The sequence below is a fragment of the Oncorhynchus mykiss genome, chromosome 32 (genome assembly GCF_013265735.2).
Source record: "Oncorhynchus mykiss isolate Arlee chromosome 32, USDA_OmykA_1.1, whole genome shotgun sequence".
NCBI lineage: Eukaryota > Metazoa > Chordata > Actinopteri > Salmoniformes > Salmonidae > Oncorhynchus > Oncorhynchus mykiss.
Window position 1 is genome coordinate 29520790 of NC_050572.1, and position 19129 is coordinate 29539918.

Below are 19129 nucleotides of genomic sequence, written 5' to 3' on the forward strand. Positions count from 1 at the left end.
AATTACATGTGTACTTGTAAAATCTGATTGTGTGTCAGTGATGCTGAATTGAAAAAACAGTGCGACCACATATTTCAAGTGTTAAAATGCATCTTTAATTACATTTCTAACAAAATACCCAGAAAATTCAAAGTTCCTACCTTTACAAAAATATGTCTTCTACAAATTGTAGTCTGTCCAAGAAACCATTCTAATAAAACACAGTGTAGTGTATATAGATCCTGTAGCAGCCTCCTCAACAGTAAAGTCAAACATTCTCCACGTCAAGAATTCTCCTAATTCCCGTCTTGGAGAGCTACTGGGCGTGCCAGCCCGGCACTAACAACAATTTCCAATAAATCAACCAATCATGGTCTTCCATTTAAGAAACCACGGTAACTTTAATCAGGTGTGTTAGAGCTGGGCTGGAGCAAAGACCTGCACACCCACCCGGTACGTCTCCAGGACTGGCGTTTTCTGGAAAAGCCTGCACTACATATTCTTCCACCCACACAGTATAAATTAAGTTAATCAATGTTTTTTGTTTAAATTAGCATTCCACAAATATACATTTAACGTGATTGTGTTTACCCACAACAAAGAGGCAGACCAAAGTTTACAAACATAGAAGCTGTTTCAAGTGCTGGCGACAAAAAGCCTGATTATAAGATGTCCACACACAAAAAATAGTTTTTGGTCCCCACGTAATATATATAGATATATACTGTACACAGCAGAATGATACAAAATACCAAAGCTCAGCACAAGAAAAGGCAACAGTTTCTTCAAGACAGTTTCAATGAAAATTAAAGACTTATCTTCTTATTCCAAAGTGCAATTGAGCATATGAAGAAGAACCTAGGAAGGGAAAAATGAAGTTGTTTAGATCCCAAGACTTAACTCTTGACAAGAACATTGGAAGATTCATCTGCACATATTTTGTGGAGTGATTGAATGAGAGGGTAATTTATGCTTATGGCATTACATTATTTAACTTTAGATCGTATGAGGTAGTATGGTTGGAAGTGTGTGTGTGTTACCTGATTGCACGCTCCCCAGTCTCCTCTGCAGGGCCTCCAGTCTGGAGATGTAGTCGGTGAGCGCTCGGTCAGGGTCGTAGTTCTGGAGGTGAGAGCAGGTCAGAGTGTCCCCAGCCATGTGGAACCTGTGTTGTGCAGAGGAAAGGGCGGAACTGGGGGAGTCTCGTCCAGTGCGCCCCCTGCTGGCCCCTCTGATTTCCCCGTACACCTCCACACTCCCTGGATGCAGGTAGGGTGAGTCTGTCCTCATCTCGATACCTGAAGAGGAAGAGAAACAGTTGTCAGTCCTCTGTGTGGTTTTTCTCTCACAAAACCGGATTAATGAGTCAGCAGGACAACTTTGAATACCAATGAAAAGGTAATTATTAATTTTCTGCTTTTGTTTGAACCTGGCACTTTAGAATATTCAGGTTATTTATTTAGATTAGCTAGCCATGTGGACCACCTGACCAATCAGCACTTAATTGATTACAAGTGTGTAAGCCTAGGTTAGCCGAGCTTGGTTCTTTACCATTTAACTCAATAACCAGTTAATTCATTCCCAGTTCATTTTCTTTGTTTTGGGGTTAGTGTGAGGGAATGTGATTTCCATACCTGGTGACTGTCCCAGACCGTTTCTGTTCACATTGCCAGATGTTATGGACCTCATCCCCGTAGCTTTATGCCATCTCTTGACCAGGAAACGCATTCTGAAAGAACAGAACAGTTTGATTCAAAAAGATGGGATAGAGGACCATTAGAATACATATATCATAAGTATTAGCTATACCATAGCCTCTTCCTAACAGTTGCAACACCATCCTACCACTTCAGTTCCCAATTTTTACCTGGAGAGGGCGATGGAGACGCGGACAGCCGAGCGGAAGCGCGTCAGCCCTCGGCGGTGCTGTGTCGGGGACTCCAGGCTGCAGTGAGAGGGCCGGCCACCCATGCGAGCAATAAGCGACAGCGTGGCTTCCTCACACTCCTGGAAGCCGCCGAGCAGCAGCAGCAGGTACTTCTTCTGGTAGATGAGGGCCTTGCGGAAACTCTCGGAGCGCAGGTACTTGCCATACATCCTCTAGAGAAGGGGAACAGAAGAGAGAGAGAGGAGTGTTGTAATAGTGTAAGTTAAGTGGGTTTTATAGATGTGCAACAATATATTTTCTATTCAACTCTGACAAAGAGTGGAATATTGGTCAATTTGTAAAGAGGTGAGTGTTATGGAGAGATGCAGGGCAGCTTTAAGCTCACCTTCAGTGTGTTGTTGTCTGTGTCCGGTCCGGTCATGTCTCTGAGGGACTCTGCCCTGATCTCTCCCCTCATTCGGGTCACCTCGGCCTGGGCTAGACGCAGGCCCTTCTCCAGCCGGCTCCTCTCCCTGGTCCAGGACTCGCGCTCCGACGAGAACAGAAGGCTGGCCGCCTCATGCTGCTTGTCCACGCCGCCTCTCCTGCTGGACTGGAGGGAGGGATAGAGGTAGAGAGGAGTGATGTTGGAGTGGTGCAAATTAACACAATGTCTCCACACATTTTTACTTCTCTGCCATTTCTAGGTGTTTCTGCAATCCAGTATTGTACTCTCTCTGTCCCATCTCTAGATTCCCACCCTGCCACTGGACCTGTATAGTATTAGACTATTATAGTACTGATCACCAGCCCTGAATTGCATTAGATCTAGTATTGTAACTCACGCTGTCCCCTGATCCCAGACCAGCCTGGCGGTAGCGTCGAAGCTCATCTTCCAGGCGGAGGACCTGGTTGCGCAGATCGTTCTTCTCCTCTGTCAGACGGCTGACGAAGCCAGTGAGCTCAGCATTCTGCCTCAGCAGCCGCTCTGTCAGGGAGCTGGACTGGCCTCCCGCCAGCAGGGCGGTGCTCTGTAGACACAGCAGAGAAGAAATGTCAGTACTCAGTAGCCACTGAAATGGAATAGCTTACTCCTATATGTGCAGGTGTTGGGCAGGGGGATACTATTTAAGTCTGACTAAGACCAAGGTTTGTTTCCTGTTGGGTTTTCTATGTGGTTTATGTACAGTACCTTGCGAAAGTATTCGGCCCCCTTGAACTTTGCGACCTTTTGCCACATTTCAGGCTTCAAACATAAAGATATAAAACTGTATTTTTTTGTGAAGAATCAACAACAAGTGGGACACAATCATGAAGTGGAACGACATTTATTGGATATTTCAAACTTTTTTAACAAATCAAAAACTGAAAAATTGGGCGTGCAAAATTATTCAGCCCCTTTACTTTCAGTGCAGCAAACTCTCTCCAGAAGTTCAGTGAGGATCTCTGAATGATCCAATGTTGATCTAAATGACTAATGATGATAAATACAATCCACCTGTGTGTAATCAAGTCTCCGTATAAATGCACCTGCACTGTGATAGTCTCAGAGGTCCGTTAAAAGCGCAGAGAGCATCATGAAGAACAAGGAACACACCAGGCAGGTCCGAGATACTGTTGTGAAGAAGTTTAAAGCCGGATTTGGATACAAAAAGATTTCCCAAGCTTTAAACATCCCAAGGAGCACTGTGCAAGCGATAATATTGAAATGGAAGGAGTATCAGGCCACTGCAAATCTACCAAGACCTGGCCGTCCCTCTAAACTTTCAGCTCATACAAGGAGTAGACTGATCAGAGATGCAGCCAAGAGGCCCATGATCACTCTGGATGAACTGCAGAGATCTACAGCTGAAGTGGGAGACTCTGTCCATAGGACAACAATCAGTCGTATATTGCACAAATCTGGCCTTTATGGAAGAGTGGCAAGAAGAAAGCCATTTCTTAAAGATATCCATAAAAAGTGTTGTTTAAAGTTTGCCACAAGCCACCTGGGAGACACACCAAACATGTGGAAGAAGGTGCTCTGGTCAGATGAAACCAAAATTGAACTTTTTGGCAACAATGCAAAACGTTATGTTTGGCGTAAAAGCAACACAGCTGAACACACCATCCCCACTGTCAAACATGGTGGTGGCAGCATCATGGTTTGGGCCTGCTTTTCTTCAGCAGGGACAGGGAAGATGGTTAAAATTGATGGGAAGATGGATGGAGCCAAATACAGGACCATTCTGGAAGAAAACCCGATAGAGTCTGCAAAAGACCTGAGACTGGGACGGAGATTTGTCTTCCAACAAGACAATGATCCAAAACATAAAGCAAAATCTACAATGGAATGGTTCAAAAATAAACATATCCAGGTGTTAGAATGGCCAAGTCAAAGTCCAGACCTGAATCCAATCGAGAATCTGTGGAAAGAACTGAAAACTGCTGTTCACAAATGCTCTCCATCCAACCTCACTGAGCTCGAGCTGTTTTGCAAGGAGGAATGGGAAAAAAATTCAGTCTCTCGATGTGCAAAACTGATAGAGACATACCCCAAGCGACTTACAGCTGTAATCGCAGCAAAAGGTGGTGCTACAAAGTATTAACTTAAGGGGGCTGAATAATTTTGCACGCCCAATTTTTCAGTTTTTGATTTGTTAAAAAAGTTTGAAATATCCAATAAATGTCGTTCCACTTCATGATTGTGTCCCACTTGTTGTTGATTCTTCACAAAAAAATACAGTTTTATATCTTTATGTTTGAAGCCTGAAATGTGGCAAAAGGTCGCAAAGTTCAAGGGGGCCGAATACTTTCGCAAGGCACTGTATATAATGTGTGAGCTGTGCTAAGATATTTTTGTAGGACAATAAACAACAATCTAATCTAAGTAGTCTGAAGTGCCATCTCACCTCAGGGACCAAGGGGAGTGCTGGAGACTGCTGCAGCATAGTGATGACCTCATCAATATTGGTCTGCAGCCACGACAGCCCTTCACTGTCCACCTCCGAAGTCAGCCTGTACATACACACATATATGGATTAATCCACACAACATCAATCTACACCTGCACATATTGATCGGTTCACTTCAATGAAAAGATGAACGGATGTATATAACATGTACAAATGTGTTGAGACAAAGTTGTTAAGTAATTGTGAGATACCTGCCAGAGCCCTTGCTGACCATGGTTTGGATCTTGGCTGCGATGAGCTGCAGTTTGCCCAAGACCTTGTCTGAGTGTTTTGGGTTATGGGGGGCGAGGTTGACCCCTGTCCCAGTGACCTCAAGGAGGGAAGGTGCGCTGGATTCGATAGTAAGCATGTCGCCAGGCTTCTGCTGGAACACCCAGTCTCTGGTCCGGTCAGTGGGAATGCCTCGCCACACAGCCTGCTGCTGGCACAGACACGGTACAGAAAAGTTTCAGCTCAGAAGACACATAGCATAGTAGAGTTTAAATAACTTATGACCAACAGACTCTCAAATGGCCATAATTGTGGATTATAATACATTATAATTATGTTGCTGAGCATAAAACAGCTCCACCATAACATTATTACACTACATGGCCAAAGGTATGTGGACACCTGCTCGTCGAACATCTCATTCCAAAATCATGGGCATTAATATGTAGTTGGTCCCACCTTTGCAGCCCTAGACCATTATTCCGACTTCACCAAACTTTACAGTTGGCACTATGCATTCGGGCAGGTAGCCTTCTGCTGGCATCCGCCAAACCCAGATTAGTCAGATGGTGAAGTGTGATTCATTAGTCCAGAGAACGCGTTTCCACTGCTCCAGAGTCCAATGGCAGCGAGCTTTACACCACTCCAGCCGACGCTTGGCTTTGCGCATGGTGATCTTAGGCTTGTGTGCGGCTGCTTGGGCCATTTCATGAAGCTCCCGACAAACAGTTATTGTGTTGCCGTTACTTCCAGAGGCAGTTTGGAACTCGGTAGTGAGTGTTGCAACCGAGGACAGATGATTTTTACACGCTTCAGCACTCTGCGGTCCCTTCCTGTGAGCTTGTGTGGCTGACCACTTCGTGTTGTTGCTCCTAGACGTTTCCACTTCACAATAACAGCACTTACAATTGACCGAGGCAGCTCTAGCAGGGCAAATATTCCGAACTGAATTGTTGGAAAAGTGGCATCCTATGATGGTGCCACATTGAAAGTTACTGAGCTTTTCAGTAAGGTCATTCTACTGCCAATGATTGTATATGGATTGCATGGTGTGTGCTTGATTTTATACACCTGTCAGCAATGGGTGTGGCTGACATAGCCGAATCAACTAATTTGAAGGGGTGTCCACATACTTCTGTATATATAGTGTGATTATTTTATCATACATAGCTGGGTTCTAACAACAAGAGCTTAATAATCACAATATATTGTAGTACCAATAGCTAAGAAAACAATACAATATTCCTATTGGATTTTTCTATAAAATGCATTTCAATTGTACCATCTGATTCAAAAGCGCTGTATTTGGTTAATTCAAAGAGTATGAATGTAGGATATAGGAATGTGACCCACGTTTTGGTTATCAGGCTGCTGCTGCGTCCCGCTCCCAACCGTCTCCCCCCCTCTCATCTCTCCCAGCCGGACCACTTTCTCCTGCAGCCTCTCCTTCTCTTGCTCCAGTCGCTTCCCCTGCTGCACCTCTCTCACCAGCTGCGCCATGGCGTCCCGTGCCTGCTCCCCCAGGCTTTCCAGCTGGCCCCTTGCCTCACGAAGAGCCTCCTGGTCCTGGCATGACCTCTGAGCTGCCGAGGTCAGCTCCTGCTCCCGTCCCACAGCCTCCAGCTTCTGGGCCTCCACCTCATCCAGCAGACTAACCACCTGAAGAGGGAATAAATAGGAGGTCACAGGATTTCGTGGGAATGCAGAAGTGGAGGTAACTATTGTTACTATAATAGTAATGCCTATGTAATGTTGTCATGACAATTTGAAGAAAGCAGATGCACCACCTGATAAGCCAATAGGGTGGCACAATTTAGTAGGGGTGCAGAATCACATGACATAACTGGTCATAATGCCAACCCAATATTTTCGCAAGCACTTTCTGTGAATCTCCTGTGTGCAGGGCATTGATAGCAGCCTGGCTGATGCGACCACACAGCGTGAAAGAGCTGTGACTCACTGGTCTGGACAGGAGGCCGTTTGTTAATGCTCATAAATTGTGCGGACTTGATTGGTTCTCTCATCCAGAAGAAAAATCCTGGGGGGGGTTGAGACTTTGTTGTTTGGATTTGAAAATACAACAGTTGTAATGGAAGGGGGCGGCGCTTGGGGGCCGTGTGTGGCTGTGGGTGTTTGAGTGAGAAAGACACGGTGAAGAACCAACCGGTAAAAGTACAGCCCCCTTCATTGCATCATAAGACTTATTGTAAGTAAACTAGTGTGAATGTACTTGTGTGTGTGTGTGTGTGTGTGTGTGTGTGTGTGTGTGTGTGTGTGTGTGTGTGTGTGTGTGCATCTGATTCAGCTACAAACAAACAAACAGCCCACCTGAGCATGCTTCTTGTCCATCTCCCTCCGCAGTCCCTCCAGAAGAGCTTCGGATGACATCGCCCCTCCCACCACTTCATCCTCCCCACTCTCAGCCCCCTTCCTCTCTGGGCTTTCACTCCAGGAGGAGCCGTGCTGGCGGAGCTCCTTCTCTCTCCCCAGGGCGCTACTCAGCTCCTGGGCCCGGGCTCGCTCTGACTCTAGTTGGATGTGGAGCTGCGAGGCCTGGGTCTGCAGTATGGAGCGCTCCTGTTCGGCCTGGACGGAAAGCTGGGAGGTGGACTGGCGCTCCTGGTCTAGGGCTGAGGTCAGCTGGGCTACATGACTCTGCTGCTCCTCCAGGGCCAGTTTTAGATCCTGGAGGGAAGGGGTGTAAATACAAAGTGTGAAAAACACAAGTAGACCTACTCCAGTGACTAAGGTGAACACATCAGTAAAACACTGCATTTAAGTCAAACACACTAAAGTGAAGACGTGTGAAATTACACTGGGACACCTGTCTACTACCTTCCCTAAAAACTGTCTTACCTCCAGCTCCTCGCTCTCCAGCTCCTCTTTCTTGTCAGATTTACACTTCTCCTTCTCGAAGGCCCACTGCATCTCTCTGGCCTTCTTCTGTTCGTCTGCCAGTCTGTCCGTCAGGGTGTCCACCTCAGCAGCCTTCTGTGACACCTCCGTTCTAGAAAAAAAGACACTGGTCTGGATCCATCCAACAGCAACTAGGAAGGTAAACTAGATGTGTATGCAATACCAATGCTGGGAAGGTGAGTGTAAGTCGATGTTTGTTTCTGTACATCTCTAAATAGTCTTACCTGAGAATGTTCTGCTCTTTTATGTATCAAACTAAGACACTGATGGTGTGTGTTTGTGTGAGCGTGCATTAAAACCTTACCTGACTGTGTCCAGCTCCTTCAGGTGTTTTTGCTGGGCCTGGAGTGTGGTCTCCAGCTCTAGTTTGGTCTGGGACAGTTCTCCCTTCAGCTCCTCCAGCAGAGCCCTGTCAGCCTGCTGCAGTGTGGGGGGCTCCTGAATGCCACACAAACCAGCCTGAGGGGCTCCTCTCTCCCTCTGCTGCTCAACACCAGGCGACACACTGGGCTGAACACCTGAGTGGGACAAGCAGCCAGACAAAACAACATGCAATACATTAGAATCAGCTGCTGTTTCTCCTTTTTAGATTCATTAAATTGGTTGCATTGAGTTGAATAGCTGTGACCTCATCTAAGACAATTTACTATAGATATTACACAATCAAAAAATCAATGAATTTATCCATCCATCCAGCCCCCACACGTTCATCCATCATCCCTATGTGTCCTTACCACCCACCCACACAGCACGAGAAGCAATTGGAGGGCCAGACTACAGACCTTGATTGGATCTGCCAGGCTCCTGGGCTTGGATTTGTTGTAGCTGGACCCGGAGCTGCCGGACCTCTGTCAGCAAACTGCTTCTGTCTGCAGCCTGCAGCATCCCCATGGCATCCCTGTGATGGGCATCCTGTAGATTTACACACAGACATAGTTTAGCCTTGGAACTTAAAAACAATGCATATAACCACCAAGTTATCCTACGAAGTGGAGAAATAGACCCTAGACTAAAACTGCGCTATATTTCTTAATTATCTGTTGGCTATATCCCACACTCCAGCTAGCTAATAGGCTAATACCAAGATAAGCAGGTAATGTCTAAGGCTAACCTGAGTGTTAAGTGTTTGTTAGCTACCTGCTCAGCTAGCATGTGCTCCAGCTAGTTGAGGCTAATGCTAAGGTTAGCCAGAAGTTAAGCTAAAGTGTACATAGTTTTTCAGTAACCTGCTCAGCTAGCCTGTGCTCCAGATGGTTGAGGTGGATGACAGCGTCGCTAGTGTCCAGCTGGTCCAGACGGGCATAGAGGGTGCTCTTCAGCACACTCCGCTCCCTCACAAACACCTGCTGCACTGCCCCCAGCAGCTCTCCACGCCAGTCCGCACTACCTGGAGTCTGAACATACACAAGCACATAGACATGCATATTTACAGACAATGAGGGGGAAAAAGGGTTTCTGAAGGCTTAATTAAGCCTTAAAAGCTGTGTTTCACTGAACCCATCAAAGTCTTAGCCCTGTCTAAGCCAGGGGAGGGGGGGTTCTACTAAGCTTTATGGAATTGTTTTAAGAAGGCCATACCAAGGATAATTTTGCTATTTTATTTTGAATTTTAAGACCCCTTGAAGTACCAAAAAAAGTATTTTATGAAAATATTTATTTGGCCTTACTGCTATTAGCCCAGACAAACGCATTGAATAATAGATTCACTAAACTTCTAAAGGGTCTATCCTAGATCTCAAAGATAAGGAAACATTTGTTATATATACATACATGTTTTTTATTTATTTATTTATTTACATGTATTTAACCTCTTATTTTTGTCACTAAAGTGTCTCCATATATATTTCCACAATTATTTTGTGAGGCCTGTGTGTTTCCTAGAGCCCAAACTCTTCGGGTGCTACAGACAGAAGTTGGTAGATCAGCTGTACCAACTTCAGACGAGTCCCAAGACGCTTGTGGGGGTCGTAGAGCATAATGTCTCATGGTCTGACAAATACCGCTCTAGCTCTGTCACCTTTCATGCAGATGCAGAAGTGCGACAAATATCTCTAACTTAAACTGATGTTTTCGGGGGGGGATTTATTATGCTAATTCGATTTTAACAGGGACACAGACATCAACCTTGGGGGTTAAACTGAGATCAACAAAACCCCTAAGGTATTTAAGTGAGGCTACTAGTACAAAGTATCCACGCTACACAGTACAGATGCTACCAGTACTGTACCTGTGTTTCCCTGCTGTGTGTCTGCATCTGGGCAATGAGGGCCTTGAGGGACTCCACAGTGGCCAGCAAGGCCCCTCTCTCTTTGGGCCAGCCCTGAGCATGGTGGATCAGGCTGGCTGAGTCAGCCTCGCCCTCTGGGATTGGCAGCTCCGACAGGGATAGCACCTGCATACCTTCCTGGTGCACCTCACGAAGCAGGTTCTGGAGGGGACACATGTACAGAGATACATCTCATAAACATTAAACCATGTGCAAACTAGACATCTACACCAATACACAGATTGGCATACAAAGACATGCTTAACTTTACATTTCCAAATGCAGTTCTTGTACCTTAATTCTGTCAGGCAGGGCTTCGTCTGTCTCTATCCTGGCTCCCTCTGGCGTGGTCCTGAACTCCTGCTGCAGATTAGGCAGGTCATAACCTGTCCGCTGACTCCATTCAGAACTGCTGTCTGCAATAGGGTACACACAAGGTTAACATTGCATACCAATGGAAGCAAAAAACTCTTTCTTTGAATAGGCATGAAAAATAACATTTTCTCAAATCATGCAAAGCATCCTTCGTCAAACACTAGCAAACATATGCATCAACTCAAAAGACACACACCATGACTCGTAAAATGCTGTGTTTGTTGATAATGTATTGTATGCATATTTATGCATTGATTGTGAAGGTGTTATATCGCCTAAGGTATTGCGATTACTAGTGAAAGCATGCAACCTCTTGAGAGACACTTGGCATAGCATTGAATACAGAGGCTCACATTTGGCATGGAGGTGCAATGTGTGACACTACAACAACTTACCACTGGTGTAGCCGTCTTTAAATTGCGATCCTGCGGGACGCTCTGGTCTCGATGAGGGGGCCTGGAGGGCATAGAACCAGGGCAGAACACAGAAGAGTTTGAGTTCCTTTACCTCCCCACTCCCCCATAAAAATGTCAAGCTCATCATCTCGGTCATGTTTATTAAGCACCAAATTAAAGAGAACAGACCGAAACCGGGTTCTGCAAAAGAAAAAGAAAACAAGCTTCCGGGTAGACTTTTGTTCTGTTACTCACTTCTGTTTTATGCCTAATGAGCACAACTCAGGTCTGCTGAGATGTCGCCCAACGAACTCACCTCATGAGAGCGTTGTAGCTTCTCGATGACGGTCTTGAGAGCCCTACACTCCTCCTCCAGCATCTGAGCGTCCCTCTTCAGGGCCTCGCTCTCTGCGATTTGCCGGGCCTCCATGTCCAGGATCTCCGCTGCGTGCAGCTCCTGCATCTGTACGATCTTCTCCTGGTACTCCCCGATCATCTCCTCCACCTCTTCCTCTGACACAGACCTGGGCTGGTCAGATGTCTGGGAGGAAAAGGTCTCCGTCTGGGTGCCAGCATCTGTACGAGGCAGACGTTGAGATACATTAAGACCAGACGATTTGTCAGAGGACGTTTTGTTCTCCGCGGCAGAGATCTTCCTAGAGAGCGATGGTTTGTCTTTGGCAGTGGCGGCCATTTTTCCCTTGGCTCCATGGCGGTGGTCTTGCGGTTTGACTCCTTTCTTTTTCGGATTGGAGGCTGGTACCGGCTGCTGCTGCTGGGGTGAGGGAGACTGAGATGGTGATAGTGGGAATAGTGGTGACGGTGACTCTGTGGTTTTTGACAAGGCTATTCTGAGCTGTTGGAGCTCCTCTTGAAGCTGTGCAATGGACAGGTCGCGGACTTGGAGTTCGTTCTGGAGTTTATCGCTGCACTCCCTGAAGCTGTTCAGGTGTTCTTTGGTAGCAGCTGCCTCTTCTCGGACCTCCTGGAGCTCTTGGAGAAGCTTAGACGCGGTGGCACTGTCACCTTCCGATGAGGCCTGTAAAGTTCGGAGACACCAAAATCGATACAGAAGTGAAGATATGCCAATAGATATTTTTCCATATTGTTGAGTAAAGTTGGAATATTCTTCCATGCAGCAATATACACTTACCCGGTGGAGTTCTCCCTTTAGATGTGCTATGGTCATCTCTCTCTCCTTCGGTACAAAAAAATATTTAAATGGTCGGATTGGTTAATCACTGAAAAGACTACAAACATACAACTTCCCATTTGATCAACATTTTTAAATGTCCAGTTATCCACACAAAATGGACAGTTCTTTGCTCTGCTGAACACTGGTTGATTGGGACTGTGTTCATACCTGTAGCAGCTCCTGTAGTTTGTCACAGCGTTCCCTGTAGCTGCTGAGCTCCTCTTTGGTGGCAGCGGCCTCCTCTTTGACCTCCTTCAGCTGCCGATGGAGCTCAGACACCTTGGCCTCCCCGCCTCCCAATGACACCTGCTGTCAAAGGTAGAAGTGTTAGATGTTAGAATTTCTAGAATTTGGATTTCAAGACAATGAATTTAAGGGAATGTCAAGAACAAGAAAGTATCGCAGTACTTTAGCAACACTGAGGCAGTAGAATTGTGTCTGTGCCTATGGTAAACGGAGGAACTCCCTTTGTTTCTTACCCTTTGAAGGTCTTCTTGAAGCTTTGCTATTGCAACCTCTTTTGCCTAAAAAAGGAAAATATGTGATAATTGTAACTCCCTTTCAAGCAACAAGTTGAATAGAGCACTAATCAAACATGGTTGTTGAGTGTGATATTACATACCTTGAGCTCCTGCTGGAGTTTATTGCTGTTCTCCCTGCAACTGCTGAGCTGTGCTTTAGTGGCTGAAGCCTCGTCTCTGACCTCCTGTAGTTCCTGTATCATCCTAGATACAGCCGGCTCGTTTTCTCCAGAAGATGGAGTCTGGTTCAGAGTTCAAAGAGATAGCAGCTTGTCAGCAATTAAACTGTGAAAAACATTACAGACAGTGTAGGCTACAGGTAATCCACTCATCGATGGGAAGTACTACAGGCTAACTCTAACACCTAAAAAGGGAATTTATAGGAGGCAGTGCAGGCTAGAGCTAACTTAACTTTAGCCTTAACTTATTGCCTATGGGAGATCCTAGATTGCCTATGGAAGTCCTACCTCTTCGGCCGTAAACGTTCTCTGGTATCCACCAGGCTTGGTCGTCCTCATCTGATTGAGCAAATCCATGAGCATGACCAGCCTCTTCTCGTACTCCAACACCTCCTCCTCGGAACTGGAGAGCAGCTGCTTCTGCAGCTCCTGGTCCTTCTGTATGCCACTCAGGCCCACCTCCAGCTCGCGGAGCTTCTCCGTCAGGAGGACCACCTTCCCCGTGGGGCCCTGTTTGGCTCCTTGGATCTCCGCTGCGCGGGACGTTCCTGCAAACCCAAAGTCCGGTACCTCCATCTGTCCCTGGGGATCCTGGTGGCTGAATTCTTTGGTTCTCTTTCCCTTGGACTCCTGCGATTGATGCAACTGTTGCTGGACGGCGCCCAGTTGGGCCTGGCTGACAAGCGCGGCCGCCACCCTCTCCCTCAGCTTGTCCTCCAGATCCTGGACCTTGCGCTGGAGCTCGTCGGCGTCCTCCTGGGCACGCTCCACCAGGAACCGGCAGCGGATCAGGTCAGAATCCCTTTCTCTGACACAGGCTTCAAGTTCCTGGACGCGGAGGCTCAGCTCCTCCAACCTGGAGGTGGCGCTCTGCTCCAGCGCCTGGATCTGAGCCTGCACCACCAAGAATTCTGCAGTCTTCTCCCTGAGGGCATCTTGCAGCTCCATCGCGGTGTCGTCCGACTGCTCCTTTTCCGATTCGGCTAATGCTAGCCTGCTCTCCTGCAAGCACCGGTACCTCTCCAGGAGCATGCATTGCTCGGCTTTGATGGTGTCCAGCTCTTGGGTGGCCAGGTCCATCTTTTGCTTCATTTCGTCGTACTCCTCCTTGCTGGGACCTCCGACCTGGCTCTCCAACTGGCCCTTGAGCTCCTCGTCCGTCTCCGAGGATTGCTTCCGCTCGATGTTGGCTAGCTCCTCCTGGAGCTTGTCGATGACAGCGTTTAGCTGCTCCAGCTCCTCCTCGCTGTTCTTCTTCAGGCGCTGCTGCTCGCTCCGCATGCACTCCACCTGGGACTCCAGCTCCCACAGTAGTTCGTCCCTCGCATTGATTTCCTGAAGGGAAGGATGGAGCAGCGAATGTAGGTATAAGGACGAAGATGTGGAGGAAAAAGACTGGCTCATCCTTTCTGGTAAACCTCAGAGTTGTGCCACGGCAAGATAGCAATATTAACTAACATTTTTGTGATATATTATCTATGGTTGAAACTCAATCAGGTAACAACGGTACTCCAGGAACAAATTCTGATTTGTTGGACACTTCTAGGGTGTTCCAAGTGTTCTCAGATGTTTAGTAAGCCAACATAAAAACCATATATCACAAGATGGGAGGCCCACTAAACCTACCATTTTAGGTTTTGATAAGTCCAAACAAAAATTAAAAATAAAATAAACGGCTGTCACACAACACACACACTGATCCACTATCACAGAGATATTCATATATGTGGACAGAAGATCAAATGGTCTGTCTGTAACATATATGTATATGGGGTTACCTTGTTATCAGGGGCTGATTCCGTGTGTTGAAGCTTAGCCATCTGCTCATTAAGAAGGGCTATTTCCCTGTCCTTCTCCTCCATCACCTTCAAAAATGTATCATATGTTCGGAGATTATAATCTGCTGGCTTTCAACACAAAAAAAAATCACCCTTAATAAACTGGGACAAAGACAATAGGGAAGGAACATTTATGGGGGATTTGTTTATCTTTAGGGTGGGGATACTGCCTATCACTACTACCATATTAGCCTAACAGGTCCCACATTTGTTGCTTTGGCTAATGTGGCTTTGTTTAGCAGATGGAAACCACGTGTCAACCTTGTTGGATTAAGGATTACCTATAGTAAATGTTAGCCTTTTTCGTGGCTATTTGTTGTGTTTTACCTGGTTGCTGCTAGTCTAACTGTCTGGCATATCTAAATGTTAGCCTAGCTGTGGCTAAGCTATCAACATGCTATCCTAGCATTGTGGCCCAGGCTACCTACATGCTAGCCTAGCGTAGTGGCCCAGGCTGCCTACATACTAGCTTGGTTATGTGGTGGCTAAGGCTGCCTACATGCTAGCTTAGCTGTGTGGAGGGCTAAGGCTACCTACCTACATGCTAGCCTAGCTGTGTGGGGGGCTAAGGCTACCTACATGCTAGCCTAGCTGTGTGGGGGGGCTAAGGCTACCTACAGTTGAAGTTGGAAGTTTACATACACTAAGGTTGGAGTCATTAACACTTGTTTTTCAACCACTCCACAAATTTCTTGTTAACAAACTATAGTGGCAAGTCGGTTAGAACATCTACTTTGTGCATGACACAAGTTATTTTTCCAACAATTGTTTACAGACAGATTACTTCATTTATAATTCACTGTATCACAATTCCAGTGGGCCAGAAGTTTACATACACTAAATTGACTGTGCCTTTAAACAGCTTGGAAAATTCCAGAAAATGATGTCATGGCTTTAGAAGCTTCTGATAGTCTAATTGACATCAATAGAGTCAATTGGAGGTGAACCCGTGGATGTATTTCAAGGCCTACCTTCAAACTCAGTGCCTCTTTGCTTGACATTATGGGAAAATCAAAAGAAATCAGCCAAGAAGAAAACAACATCTTAGAAACAAAATTGTAGACCTCCACAAGTCTGGTTCATCCTTGGGAGAAATTTCCAAACGCCTGAAGTATCACGTTCATCTGTACAAACAATAGTATGCAAGTATAAACAGCATGGGACCACACAGCTGTCATACCGCTCAGGAAGGAGACGCGTTCTGTCTCCTAGAGATTAACGTACTTTGGTGTGAAAATTGCAAATCAATCCCAGAACAACAGCAAAGGACCTTGTGAAGATGCTGGAAGAAACAGGTACATAAGTATCTATACCCACAGTAAAATATCAACATCACCTGAAAGGCCGCTCAGCAAGGAAGAAGCCACTGCTCCAAAACCGCCATAAAAAAGGCAGACTACGGTTTTCAACTGCACATGGGGACAAAAAAACATACCTTTTGGAGAAATGTCCTCTGGTCTGATGAAACAAAAATATAACTATTTGGCCATATTGACCATCGTTATGTTTGGAGGTAAAAGGGGGAGGCTTGCGAGCCGAAGAACACCATCCCAACCGTGAAGCATGGGGGTGGCAGCATCATGTTGTGGGGGTGCTTTGCTGCAGGAGGGACTGATGCACTTCACAAAATAGATGACATCATGAGGTAGGAAAAGTATGTGGATATATTGAAGCAACATCTATCTCAAGACATCGGTCAGGAAGTTAAAGCTTGGTCGCAAATGGGTCTTCCAAATGGACAATGACCCCAAGCATACTTCCAAAGTTGTGGCCATTTTGTTTTTGGCTAAGATGTATGAAAACTTCCAACTTCAACTGTACATGCTAGCCTAGCTGTGTTGGCAGATTACCTGGAGCAGGTGGTCCTTGGTCTCCAGGTCTTTCTGCTGGGTGCTCAGCTCCTTCCTCTGGATCTCCAGCTGCATGTCGAGCTGCTGCACCTCATCACTCTTGTTCTCCAGCTCCTCCCGGAACTGCTCCAGCTGCTCCTCCAGGTTACTGATCTGGAAGGGAGGAGGGGAAAGGGGGGAGTCAAGCTGGAGTGTTGTGTGTTCTTATCCATCTAACTGAGGACCAGGGCATCGACACATGAACAGGGGACTTGAAATCTAAGTGGGACCTGTCTTGTGTCCATCATTGGCTATTGAAGGAGCGTGATTTGAGGCGAAGTGAAAGATGGCGGGCAAAGGGTTGCAACATGTAGAGGAAAGGTCTACTTTATGTAAATCATTGGGGGAGGTGATAAGCAATCAAGGTTTTCGCTGGCTTGCTTTGACACAGTGCTGGACTGGCTACTTAGAAATTCCCTTCCAAACATGTGAAAGAAAGAAACCCCAATAGAAATAATACATTACCTCTTTCTCTTTCCTGTCCAGAGCCTCTCTTTCAGTCTGTAGCTGAGCCTCCAGTGATGAGTCCCCAAGCTCACAAACAGACACATCCTGCCTCTTATCATCCACCTGAAACAGACATGCATGCAAGCAAGCAACGTGCACACACAATACGTTATTATTTAGCGACCAGTCATGCGCGACGCATGCACACACAAGCAAACATACACACATCACACGCAAGAATATATACAAGCATACACACGAATCTCAGGATAGCCACACACACACAGCCATACATCATATACAGTATCTGTGATGTCATGCACTTAATCAGCTGGGCAGTAGCAAGGTATGGGGACATTTCTTTCACTGCTCTGTTTCAGCCTGCCAACAGTGATATTGGTTTCAATACTCATTACTATGGGCACACACATTCTCAGCCATGATGTCGGGTAATGCAGGTACACTCAGTCTCCTTTATCAATGCACACATACACCCATATATATGCAAATATAGCTTCACGCTGTCACTCACACTCTACCAGAACACACACTCATTCTGACACTAACATGCACATCATTCTCTCTCTCACACACACGTTATGTTCTTCTATCCTCGTGCGGACTTAAAATGTATTTCCATTGAAAATCCTATCCCTAATAGTAACCCTAACCACTAAGCTTAAAATAGCCTTTGTCCTTCTGGTGACTGAGATTTTAGGTCCCCACTAGGAAAATAGAACCCCCCCCCCCCCCCCCCAACACACTCCCTCTGGGGAGCAATCTCGGCAGTCGCTAGTCGTAACACAGCATCATCAACAGCAGTGGCGGGAAGGAGTGGGGGAACTGTCTCTTTCTCTCTCTCCCTTTACCTCTCCCCACTCCTCTTTTTCCCACTCTCTCTTTCTCTACTTGTCCCTCCTCTCTTTTTCCCCATCTTCCTCTCTTTGTTGTTCTCTCAGTCTCTATCCCACTTCATCCATCCCCCCTTCCTCTCCACCCATCTCTCTTTTCTCTCTCACCGTCTCGGTGCTGGCCAGCAGCGCCTGCTCCAGCTCGCGGATGCGACCCTCCAGCTTGTCAATCTCCTCGTTGCGCTCGCCCACCTCGCGCTGCAGCTGCTCGGACGCCAGCAGCAGCTCGCTGCACCAGTCCGCCTTCTCCCTCAGCTGCTGGGTCAGCTGGTCCACCTGCGAGAGGAGAGGGATGAGGAGGAGGAGAAAGGAGAGGGTGGGAAAGAGGGGTTTCAGTGTGGATCGTACAGTCTGTAGCTTCAGTGTATCACTGTGGCTAGCTAGTAGTAACAACACAGTAGCTGGGAGGTCAGCTGATCCACCTGCCATTTTGAAGAGAGGGGGAAAAGAGAGGAGGTAGTAGGGCTGGTTGCGATTGTCATGATTTTATATATATTGCGATTCGATACTGCGATTTTAGTGCAATTTTATGTTCCAAACATATTGCTCACTAAATGTCTGCTGCAGAGAGGCAGAGAGCATTAGGACATTAGTTTAGATGAGTCATGAAAATAAAAGTGCTGGAAACATGTTGGCTCACGCTATAAGATTAAACATACCAGAGTTTTGGTATAGGTACAGCCGGCCAGCACCAGCTAACGCTACATAGCAAAAAATGTGTGTTTTTTACTAATCGATACTTGGCGTCAAAGTATCGATAAAATATTGCCCCCCCCCAAAAAAACTGCGATATGTAACTATCAATTTTCCCCCCATCACTAGGGGCTAGAGGGAAAGAGGGAGAGAGGATAATGTAAACAGGAGCAATATTATGAGGACAGATGATCCTCACCTATTATATGGTAGGGAAAGGGAGATGAATAGGGGAAAGAGGGAGAAAGGGGGGAAGAGGGAGGTTTTGAGTGCAGCTAATGATATTTAATGGAAGGTCCTTTTCAATGACGCTAGCACCACTGGGATCCACCTGCTATGGTAGACAGAGGAATATTCAACGGGACGAAAATGAGAAAGAGAGCAGAGGAAGGGAAAGAGGGGGGCTCTAATGTGGTTTGCAATGACAGGCTGCTACCATGCAACTGATGGAGTTTTGTTAATAGAGAGAGGCTGTTTCAATGCAACTTATAGCA

The 19129-nt window shown here is 46.4% G+C and overlaps 1 protein-coding gene across 8 annotated transcripts in view; it reads right to left on the reverse strand.

Annotated features, from left to right (window-relative positions):
* Nucleotides 1–72: 72 nt before the first annotated feature.
* LOC110488241 (A-kinase anchor protein 9) overlaps nucleotides 73–19129 on the reverse strand; it is a 123554-nt gene continuing 104497 nt past the window's right edge. For 5 of the 8 annotated variants that reach the window (XM_021560391.2, XM_021560393.2, XM_021560392.2 and 2 more), the window contains 27 exons: nucleotides 18051–18218; nucleotides 17050–17154; nucleotides 16546–16698; nucleotides 14636–14764; nucleotides 13146–14192; nucleotides 12780–12920; nucleotides 12637–12681; nucleotides 12326–12466; nucleotides 12116–12160; nucleotides 11279–12001; nucleotides 10963–11023; nucleotides 10487–10608; nucleotides 10154–10354; nucleotides 9153–9320; nucleotides 8709–8838; nucleotides 8231–8444; nucleotides 7867–8017; nucleotides 7339–7695; nucleotides 6364–6669; nucleotides 4992–5218; nucleotides 4738–4843; nucleotides 2692–2877; nucleotides 2253–2459; nucleotides 1847–2079; nucleotides 1614–1708; nucleotides 1020–1277; nucleotides 73–837 (listed from right to left, as the gene is read on the reverse strand). In XM_021560391.2, coding sequence (XP_021416066.2) covers nucleotides 794–837; nucleotides 1020–1277; nucleotides 1614–1708; nucleotides 1847–2079; nucleotides 2253–2459; nucleotides 2692–2877; nucleotides 4738–4843; nucleotides 4992–5218; nucleotides 6364–6669; nucleotides 7339–7695; nucleotides 7867–8017; nucleotides 8231–8444; nucleotides 8709–8838; nucleotides 9153–9320; nucleotides 10154–10354; nucleotides 10487–10608; nucleotides 10963–11023; nucleotides 11279–12001; nucleotides 12116–12160; nucleotides 12326–12466; nucleotides 12637–12681; nucleotides 12780–12920; nucleotides 13146–14192; nucleotides 14636–14764; nucleotides 16546–16698; nucleotides 17050–17154; nucleotides 18051–18218 — 5763 coding nt within the window. In that variant the 3' untranslated portion in view covers nucleotides 73–793. The remainder of the gene's footprint in view (nucleotides 838–1019; nucleotides 1278–1613; nucleotides 1709–1846; nucleotides 2080–2252; nucleotides 2460–2691; nucleotides 2878–4737; nucleotides 4844–4991; nucleotides 5219–6363; nucleotides 6670–7338; nucleotides 7696–7866; nucleotides 8018–8230; nucleotides 8445–8708; nucleotides 8839–9152; nucleotides 9321–10153; nucleotides 10355–10486; nucleotides 10609–10962; nucleotides 11024–11278; nucleotides 12002–12115; nucleotides 12161–12325; nucleotides 12467–12636; nucleotides 12682–12779; nucleotides 12921–13145; nucleotides 14193–14635; nucleotides 14765–16545; nucleotides 16699–17049; nucleotides 17155–18050; nucleotides 18219–19129) is intronic. The other 3 variants (XM_021560390.2, XM_021560387.2, XM_021560394.2) reach the window with 3 other exon arrangements.